Source organism: Triticum dicoccoides, chromosome 7A (assembly GCF_002162155.2).
Source record: "Triticum dicoccoides isolate Atlit2015 ecotype Zavitan chromosome 7A, WEW_v2.0, whole genome shotgun sequence".
Taxonomy (NCBI): Eukaryota; Viridiplantae; Streptophyta; class Magnoliopsida; order Poales; family Poaceae; genus Triticum; species Triticum dicoccoides.
Genome location: NC_041392.1, coordinates 84531412 through 84541830, shown reverse-complemented (window position 1 = coordinate 84541830; position 10419 = coordinate 84531412). Strand labels below are relative to the sequence as shown.

Sequence of the window (10419 nt, the reverse complement as noted above, 5' to 3'; positions counted from 1 at the left end):
CGCTTCTTCCTGCAAACCAGCGAGAGCCACATTGGTATCGACGTCGCGTACACGTTGCACCAGAACAGCAACACAAATGTCGTCGGGTTTAAGCCCATCAATGAACTGAGTAACAAAATACAAGGGATCCCAAGATTTGTCATGTGAAATTAAGCAGTTCATAGCAAAGATTAAACTGCTCTGTGGACTCACCAACGGTTCCCATATGCCAATCGAAGACGGGTAAAACGGTCGAAGTTGTTGCTCAAATTCTCTTCTCACACACCGCTCCCACAAAATCCTCCCAACCTCGCGCTGTAACCACACTGCAGCGGCGCTCCGACCGACATGACAGACCCGAAAATAAGACTCACTGTTCAGGCGCAGTTCCATGACATTTCTATTTTGTTTAGCGGCGCTTGCACTAGTTTAGCCTAACCTGGAAGTTTAGTTAATTAATAGCACATATCCTTAATTAAGTCCAACAAAGGGCGTTTGGTCTAGTGGTATGATTCTCGCTTTGGGTGCGAGAGGTCGCGAGTTCGATTCTCGCAACGCCCCCCGCCAATTTTTTTCTCTGTTTGCCTTTTTTTTCTTCCTCTCTACTTCTTCTTACCTCTAATTGCTTCAGTGAATTCCTTGCCACTCGGATCACTGTTCGGAAATAGGCTGGAATTTCTATTAGCTCACACTAGATCCATCTAATATATGTCCTCCAAAGTTTCTCTCGAACTGAAACATATCATATTATATGCAATCTTGTTTTTTCTTTATTAATCAAGTTTGTCAGCATGCTGTATGTGTTACAAATTCTGTTTCTCTGGAACTAAAACAAATCACATTATATACCACTCTTTTTTTTCTTCTCTTTATTTATCAAGTTTATCAGCATGTTGTATTTGTTACAAATTTTGCAGTGCACTTGTGGTGGAACCAAGTCCTAGACTTGGCACAAGTGTTCTCATTTTTCAAAATTATTATAGGCTCACAAGCTCGGGCCAGTACATATTTTCTGAGATTTAGATCAATCATTGAACGGCTGCCACTGACAAGCAGGGATCATCGTCAGCATTGACAACAACTCGGTGCACAACGCTCTCGTACCTTCGGTTCTTATGGTCTGAATGAGGGTAAAAAACAGGTAACATAATGTAGATAAAGAAATCAATCGTGTGAAAAGATAATAGAATGTGCGTACTCACCAACAGTGGACATGAAGCATAAAAATGAACGCTAGATAAACTGGGATTAATTAGGCCATCTAAACACAAGCAAATTGTGTCATGATTCTAAATCACTACATTACGTGCTGCCAGGCCAAATGATTGTAACGGTTGGCGCAATGAAGTTGACTACAAAATTGTTTCGGATGGTTTTTTAGGTACTGGAACACCAAGCAGTGCCTTCTTAAACTATTAGGTTTTATTCCTACCAGTATTCCGGCATTAGCTCATTTTCATCAAATTCATACGAGCTAGTCAAAACAGATGACTTTTTTTTTGCGAGAAGTCAAAACATATTTGGGCAAAGCAATTGGAATATACACGAAAATATTGAATTGAAGTCATCAAGAATAGAACAATGCATTATAAATATGTATGTTTATCAGATCGTACAAGTCATTTTTTTTTGCGAGAGAGATCGTACAAGTCATAACCTCGCAAAACATAATTACCGCATCTACACTACATTGATTACATTATTACAAGAACAAAAACTGCTACATAAAATTGCCTAGCCGAGTACTACTGTACTGGTGATCTTGCCTCTTTAGTGAAGGAAATTTACAATCAAAGATGAAGGAAAATTACAATACAAGTACTGTTTAGCAGCTGAGGTTCCATTTTCTGTTTTCACATCACGTAGTACTGATCAGATCGTTACAGCGCCCAGGCTCTAGGTGTGGTTCGTTCTAAACTACTCCTAGAACGAAGGGAGTACTCCATATGAAGTGAGACTTAGGAATTACTACAAAACAGTATAACAAAGCCACCTACGAGCCACCACAGTGATTTGACGTTGTCAGCCGTCGGATTCAGCATAGAATCGACCCAGATTGTTCCGTTACTCCCCCATCCAGCGCCCAACGTTTTCACTGCATCGCGCCCTGCTGAACGTGCCCTGCTTGACCGGGCCGTTCAGAGGCCGAATGCGCGCAAAGGCCCGGTAAGGGAAAACTGCCATCCATCCCAAGGAACCGCTCGTTCCCCGCAGCGGCAGCACGCCTTGCCGCCCCATCGCCATTCCTCCCACTTCCGCGCTTCTCCACGTGCACCCGGGCCTGGGCGCCTTCTCTTCTTCCTCCTTAGGCTCTGACCAAGGACGATTACGGGAGGAATACCATGGACAATCATTCCATCAATCAATTGGCGCCCGCCTAGAATTTCTGGTAGCGAAGAGGCTGGGTCGGCAACGCGTGCATGATCCAGCTTAGGCTGGTCACAATGGGCAAGAACATAAGCTAGTAACTTACACACTTCTCTAGACTATGTTACTATATTCATAGTGGGTAGGAACATCTATGTAGTGTCATGCAACGATGTATTTATTAGGTTATAGACTCATTGTTTCTTGGAGTGTGTGATGTTCCGATAACTTAGCTAGTTATCACAAGCACCTCTCTCTTCATTAAATATGTGCCACATAAGCAAAGTTGTATTGAAGTGTGTGATGTTACTCCTAAGTTCCTCCCCATTGTGACTAGCCTTATATTATGTTTCATTACTTCCGCCTTATTTCTCGTGTCTGACCTCCCGCTGTTCATCATCCAAATTCCTTGCTTACATACTTCTACTTGTTTCAGGAATGAGGAGTGTTACAATTTTCTCATGTCAGTAATTACTGGGTGTCAGATCTTGTGTTTTGAATTTCGGCCGGAAAAAAGGGATTTCAGCCGAATTTCGGCCATCTCGGCCTGAGGCAGAAAATATCTTCCGGCGAAAAAAATAGATTTTGGTTAAATTATGGTCAACTTTCAGCCAAATTCTGGTCAAATTTCGGCCGAATTTTTTTAAAATGACTGAAACTTGGCCATCTCGGCCTAGGGCGAAAAATTTCACAAACCGAAAATCAAAACACAGATCTCAGATCAGAGCTTTATTTGCAAGAAAGGCTTCTTCTTTCTCGTAATTAATTATTAACCCTTTGCACCTTTTTAACTTGCTATGTATTGTGGGCTCTCTCTTCACTTTTATTTCAATCGCCGTATTCTTTTCTATCGTCGGTTGTGCTCTATTTTTTAATGTTCATAGTTCATGTGTGCCACACGGCATACCCCACTAGCATAAAACGCCTAAACATTCTCGAGTACACGATCAAGGAGCCGATGGTTGTTTGTGTCTAATAAAATTTATTTTCTTTCTAGCAAGTTTCAGCACGGCTTGATCTATCTGCATCGCAGCAGCAGAATAACACTCACACAGTTAAGGGTATACATTCACACTGTCCCCATATACATGCAGTAAGTTATTGTGCCTGATTTTTTGTATGCTTGAACTAGAAAGTATCAACTGAACACGAGATGTCTAGGTCTCAGGAGCAACAAAGTCAAAATGCTTGTTTTTGTTGTTGTGAACTGTTTTTTTGTACCGGAAAGAAAAAAACCCTTGTTGCTCCCAAGGCCAAGGATCATAAAAAAAATTGAAAACAGATGGATGCATACATACAATTGTTTTCTTCTTCCTAGATCTAGCACTTCATGAAGCATTTGTTTCAGGGTAGCTTCATCTTGCATTTCGTAAGCATATTGTTCACCAAAGACATCATCTTCGCGTTGTCCTCCTTCAAGCGCCATCACTCTAGCAGAGATATTAGCAAATGACTCTGGATCATGCCACCTCCCAAAAGATCAGCCACTGGCCTGAATACACATGCTGAACATAGGCAAAAGTGACTCAAATTTATTTGATATTTCGAGCCATGGATTTCCCAAATTGACATTCCTAATAGGATGCCCTGTAACCCTAATACCTCCTACAATATCTCCTCGTGCTGCGGGAGAACACTGATGGTTCTAGTGATTGTTGCATGCCAGCAACGACCACGTCGATCCGTTCCATAATTTGAATTATTCAAAATTATCATCCCAAATCCACACCCAACACTGTAATTTTGAACCTTTCAATTTTCTCGAATTTTTTCAATGACTCAATTTTCTCAAACATTTGTTCTTTTGTTAATATTGGCGGACGCAGCAATGCGCGCCTCCATGTTCTAGTATAATTAGAGAGGAGATGGCATTTGAACCTGGTCCCCGGATCCTTTGCTTGGCACACCACCGCCGTCGCCGCCACTTGCCTTCCACGGTTCTGCCCTTCACCCTCGCCCTGGTTTGGCTGGCATTCTTGGGAATGAAATGTCAAACGTCGCATTGGTAAGTGCACAAAATGGAGAAATATGGCATGTGGCGTTGTAGGTTACCTTTTTTAGCACCATTGTAGGTTACTACCTCCGTCTTGATTTATTGGTCCATTTTCTATTTTGTGTCAAATTTTGACCATTGGCTTAATTAGCAAAATATTAATGCATGTCACAAAAAATTATATCGTTGGGTTAATATTTGAACATATTTTCTGATAATATTTTTTTTGCTATGTATAACTTATATTTTATTGGTTATAATATGATCAAAATATGACCCTATATACGAGCGGACTAATAAATCGGGACGGTGGTAGTACTAGGTTATGTTGGGCTCTGGGCAATGGAAGATTCATTCTTAAAACATTGGCATGCAATAAAACCGGTTGCCGTGACAGAAAACAATTAGTTCTAGGGCATGTTCACTTACTTCTATTGTGGTTGTCAGTTCTCAATTGACACATTGCATTGTTTCTTTTCATATTGTTATGGGTTATAATCTGGAATTCAATGAAGAAGATAAAATAGAGAAATGCTTTAATATCGCGAAGAATCATAAGGGGTGACATGGATGGCTAAGAGTCCATGTTGACTCACGTTGACTATATTATATGAGACAATTGGAACATATATGAGTAATATTTTAGAAAACAAATCCAAAAAAGCGATTGATTACTTCGAGAGCCTCAAATCATGAATGATTCGAGGAACGTTATTCGTGATGACCCAACGTCTCTCGGTGCTTTCGTGACCTTCTCCTTGGCCAATGCCAACCTCCCGCTTCGTGTCTCCCATTTATCACACATCTACAGCGTTGCCTTCTTCTTGACATCTCCCCTTCACTACACTCCATCAGCAGCCTCGCATTCTTCTCCACCTCCTCGACCTTCACAAGCTCCTTGTTGTACCCCTCGATCACCACTCTGACTTGCATATGTCCAATCGGGTAGACCGAAGGATGAATGTAATTTTATAATCAGATCCTCAAAGAATTTGGTGAATGCCATCAACATCAATCCGCTGACAGCCACCGCTGGAGCAGCCATCTCCTTCGCCAATGCTATCCTCCCCCTGAGCTTTTCCCCTTCATATAAATCTGTCATCAACTTCTTCTCATCTCCTATGTCATCGCAAGCTCCTCGTCTTACTCCTCCATCACCAGTGTGACCTTCATATCGTCCACCATGAACATAATTCTGTAATAAACTTTATATAAAATTTTAATTTCTATTTGAGGGGAAATGATCAATGCACACCACATCAGCCTAGTAATTTTCCTCCTAGGCATGCATTATATATCTTTCTTTACTCTCACCCTACGTGAAGAGTAAGCACCGTCTTTCTTCACGAAAATTGGTGATTAAATGATGCATGTTAATGTGATTAGATACTAAAATTGACAATTGAATCTATAATTACCTACTAATAAAGAAAATAGGTATTCTTGGTCCGTCATGCTATTTTGCAAAAGCCCCCTGATGTTTCTAATAATCAACCCGCAATCCACTTTTAAATCTCATTCTCGCTTTGTGGAAAACCCCCATCATATTTTTCATAATTAACCTGTAGGCCAATTTTATGTCATATTTTTGTTTTTGCAGGAAACCACCTGATAATTCAGTTAATCAACCCCGCAGTGCATATCAAATGCTTTTTAAAAATATGCATATCTTTTAAACCCTAGCTCCAAATTTAACATGTTATATAGTATAATTTAATTAGAAAATTGTGTAGAATCTAAATACTATGTTGTTTAAAAATGTTATTTAGAGTGCAATCTTAATCAATAGCATATGATCCTACTTTCTTTTGTACCAGTGCCTATCCAGATTATCCAGATTGGAAATGAACACCTCAGAAAAACCAGGATTGGAGACAAAGAAACCATCCATAACCACGCATGCACGCCTCGCCAAAACCTCACATGAAAAAAAGTAGATTTCTCATCTTATACCAAGAGAGAGACACCTTAGGATTGACAACATTCAAACGTGTTGTGATTGTGTGAGCACTGAGGCGACGATTGAAGAGGGTGAGAAAGAGGATAAGTGGCAAACACAAATGGGATGCCATGTGTTGAAAGAAAGGACATGAAACTATTAGGGTCTTGACTCGGAATTATTGGGTTAGGGGAATGTGATAATTTTTTCTTCTGTTGCAACGCACGAGCACTTTTGTTAGTCAATACTTATTGATCTATCAAAGAAAACATGTTTTTAGCTGATACTCCCTCCGTTCCAAATTACTCGTCGTGGTTTTAGTTTAAATTTGAACTAAAACCACGACGAGTAATTTGGAACGGAGGGAGTACAAAGAAAAGGTGGGCCAGAGGCGGTTCTCAAGGAAATCAGTGGAAGAATGAGAAAATAAAAAAACGGAGAGGGTGGGGGTGTGGAGGTAAGACGAAAAAAGGGCTAACCACACAACCCTATGTATTTTTTGTGTAGAAGAAAATATATACATACATTTAACTACACAATTTTGAATTGATAACTTAATTTTTTTTTTGAAATTGACTACATGCGTTATTTTTGCGCGAAACCGTCACGGCCATAATTCATACCCCGATGGTATTGTGTATTAATCCAAGAAACAACATCAAACTTACATGAGCATCTAAAACACATCTACGCAACATAAACATTCTACAAACCATTATAACTTTGTGACTCAATTTTTTCAGAACCTAGAGGCAAATTATATCTAAATCGATAGGGCTAGCAGTATGATTTAATCTTGATTACATGACTTTTTTTATACGAAAGTACATTAGATCAACACAAATATGTAATCCGGAAGCCTAGATCGATGTTGACCAAGGAACTATACAGCGAGAACATCTTGTGGATGTCAGCTGGCTCCTACACCGGTACATGCAGTACTTCCATTGGCTTCAGTTCCAAGAGAAGTATGATCGAGCTAATCATGTCCCATGCTTAAGGTACTACTGTAGACGTAAGAAACCAGGAGTAGTATAGTCTTTCTACTTTACGATTGGGAAAGCCATTATAGTATCTCCCATGCTTCCATGGAGACGCCAAATGTCCTTGGTTTGGCAAAGATGCGTGTCAGTTGGACGCATGAATTGCCTTGGGGAGAACTGCCATCGCCACCTTGGGAGCAGGAAGGGCACAACACTCTGGCACCACCATGCCCACCACCACCTGACCTCCACCGTCTTGTTCAACCATGGCAGCCACGGCGCATTCGTGTATGATGTCCAGCAGCACCGTCTCCAGGTCCTTGAAGTCGGCCCACCCGCGCACGTCTGCGCGGACGGCCCGCCGGTCTCCGGCGATGAGGTCCCACACGGGGTAGCCCTTCCTGGGCATCATATAGTCTCGCTCGGCCAGCTTTAGGGTAGGGCAGTAGTCGCCCCTGCCGTCGCCGAGGTACACCACTCTACTCGGCCTCCTCATCCCCGCCACCGCCGCCACCGACAGTTCTTGCAGCATCTGCTCCATCACCTTGCCCTGAATTTTTGCCACGACAAAATGAATGGAATATTTCATTTCAGGCAAAAAAAGAGCGAAATCTACGTAGCAACGAAGTGTCTGGTGCGTCACCTTGCACATGTTGGGAGGGCAGGTGGCGAGGGCGCAGCCGTGGCTGCTACAAGAGCCGTGACGGAAGTCGTGGTGCGGGGTGATTCTGAGGCGGCCGCCGGCGTCGACGCTGGCCGGGTTGGTGCTGATCTCCGAGAAGTAGCCGGCCAGACCGTGGTGCGCAAGGACGGTGTCGATGAAAAATGCGTTGGCGTCGCTGAGGATCCGCAGCTCGCAGCCGAGAGCCTGCGCGGTCTTGATGGCCGCCACGACGTGACGGGACAGAGGCGCCGTCCTGATGCTTCCCGCGATCTCGTCCATCGATTTGCCTTGAGAGTGCAACTCGCCCATCATGGCGTCCTTTTAAAAAAGAACGCAACAATTCCATGCATAAAATATCGCGACCTTTCTGCGTTACGTGCGCGCGCACTCCACGAAATTTTAAACAATTTAGAGTGAAATGCGCACTGCAGCAGCTGCTGAGATTTGGTTTGCAAAAGGGTCATAAAGTGATATCTAAGACCAGAGCAATCATTGGAACGATTACCAGGTGCATTAGCGACACAAAAAAGGCATCACGTACGATGCGAAGAAACAGAGGCTTACGATGGCCGAGTTCCATGGGAGGTGGAGCAGGAGCTCGTCAAACCGCTGGCTGGCGCCCAGGGCGTCGACGACCCAGTTGTCGCTGTCGCAGTCGATGATGGTCTTGTCGAAGTCGAAGACGACCACCACGCCTGCGTCATTGCTGGCGGCCATTGTTGCACCTCGGAGATATCTAATTGAACCAGAGGAGCTGAGTATGTACGTATGGAGAGAGCAATATGAATATGATGGTGTGGTCGGATCGAGCGCCACGGCCGACGTATTTATAGCGGCCGGCGGGCGACCTTGGTAGGCCATGAATCGAAATGGCGAACGGAAACTATTGCTAATAGAATATTGATTAATAGGCACGGCAGCGTCGTAATGCGTCGTGATGCAGTCCGCATTTCTGCGAGATCTGGCTTTTCTCCCCCCCTTTCCACTCCCGCGGGTGGGTTAAATTTGGGAGGCGCACCAGCTAATGGAGGCCGGATTTGATTACTAATTGCCAGGATTGTTCTTGGGAATATTCCGGGAGCGGGCGACAGAGGGTATGTGTTTTCCTTCACTTTTCCACCACCGTTGCTTTCAAAGAAAAGAAACTTTATATTCTAAAAACTAAAAAAGAAGAACTTTTCGGCCACCGATTTTCAGGCAGTTATAATGGCTCCTGCGTGGCGCACTTGCCTTTTCATGGTTTCCTGGGAGAGGAAGAGAGATGTTGCTTGAGGTGGAGATAGTAGTTGGCCTGTCAACAAATTGTTGCAAGAACGAGTGCAAGTTTTTTTTTCGGGTGAAGAACAAGTGCAAGTTAACCTCGGTCGTATAAGGGATTTGATACCCCTGAAGAGGTACAGTCCCATTGTAGGGGATAGAAGTGGCCTGGATTTGAGGTAGCACTATGAGTAGACAAACAAAGATGACGAATGGACTAGCCATGGTCATAATTGTTAGCAAGAAGGGGAAAAGAGAGCTCAATGGGCTAGTCGAATGGTGGGAAGTTGTGTCTCCATGTGTTTTGTGAGAGAATAAGAGGGTAGAGGTGTGTATCTTACATCTTACATTCTTAAGAAGGTGATCCCCACTACAACCAATTCTCTCAACATGCACAATGTCCACATCAGCATCATGCCACGTGAGGCTTTAATTTGCAAAAGAGCAACCAATTGTTCTGATTCCCGCTACGGCCACAGTGGTGTAACGTCATCTGACGAACCATCTTCGTGCACTGCGCCCAAATGTTTGCGATGACATACCCATTACGACCACTACGCCCACATGTTTTATGCAGCAAACCTCACGGATTTTACACTCACCGGTAGGGTTGACTAAAAAAGGCAGTGCATATGTACGTACACGCTGCATCTCGGCAACCTGTCCCATCACGCTGCAACCTGGCCATTGTTTGGACCTGGGCTGCCTGGCTCAATAGTTGGCACGTGATCTGTAGCTGGCTCGGTCGTCGGCTATGGTGTTAGCCCATGTAATTACATTAGGTTGTTCAGGCTTCATCCTCTCAGCTGTAAGTCGTATCGTCGTCGCTCTCTCTACCCCTCGCCTCCGCCATTCGCCATGAAAGAAATGGCAACCACCAACGCAGATGAAGAGACGCCATTTATTGCCCGCGGTGCAGCGTTCTTCTGGTGTACAAGATGGCCCTCCCCCATCCTCCACGATCCATTTATAGGAGATGACGAAGCCGCTCCCTCGACTTCTGATCCCAACTCCTCCACCTCCTTTCCTTTCCTTCTCTGACGAGTACGGACTCCTTCGGCCTGGCCACGACATCGTCGTTGACCTGTGCGTCGCTAATCGCAAGATTGATCACCACACCTATGAATCGAAGTTGTTCATGGCTTTTATCTCCTCCGTGGATACAATCGACCCATCCTCAGGTTTTTCCTTGATTTTTTATTTTATAGATCCCTATTATAATGTCAAATATTATCCC

The 10419-nt window shown here is 43.6% G+C and overlaps 1 protein-coding gene and 1 non-coding gene across 2 annotated transcripts; one reads left to right on the top strand and one right to left on the bottom strand.

Moving 5' to 3' along the window:
• Positions 1–468: 468 nt before the first annotated feature.
• TRNAP-UGG lies at positions 469–540 on the top strand. The gene has a single exon. It is a non-coding gene; the product is annotated as a tRNA-Pro (tRNA).
• Positions 541–7162: 6622 nt separating this feature from the next.
• On the bottom strand, positions 7163–8707 carry LOC119327544 (inorganic pyrophosphatase 2-like). The gene is made up of 3 exons (XM_037600639.1): positions 8490–8707; positions 7905–8243; positions 7163–7811 (listed from the first exon to the last, which is right to left on the bottom strand). The coding sequence occupies exons 1-3, from the start codon at positions 8640–8642 to the stop codon at positions 7407–7409; spliced, it is 897 nt and encodes a 298-aa protein (XP_037456536.1). The 5' UTR covers positions 8643–8707; the 3' UTR covers positions 7163–7406.
• Between the last annotated feature and the right edge of the window lie 1712 nt (positions 8708–10419).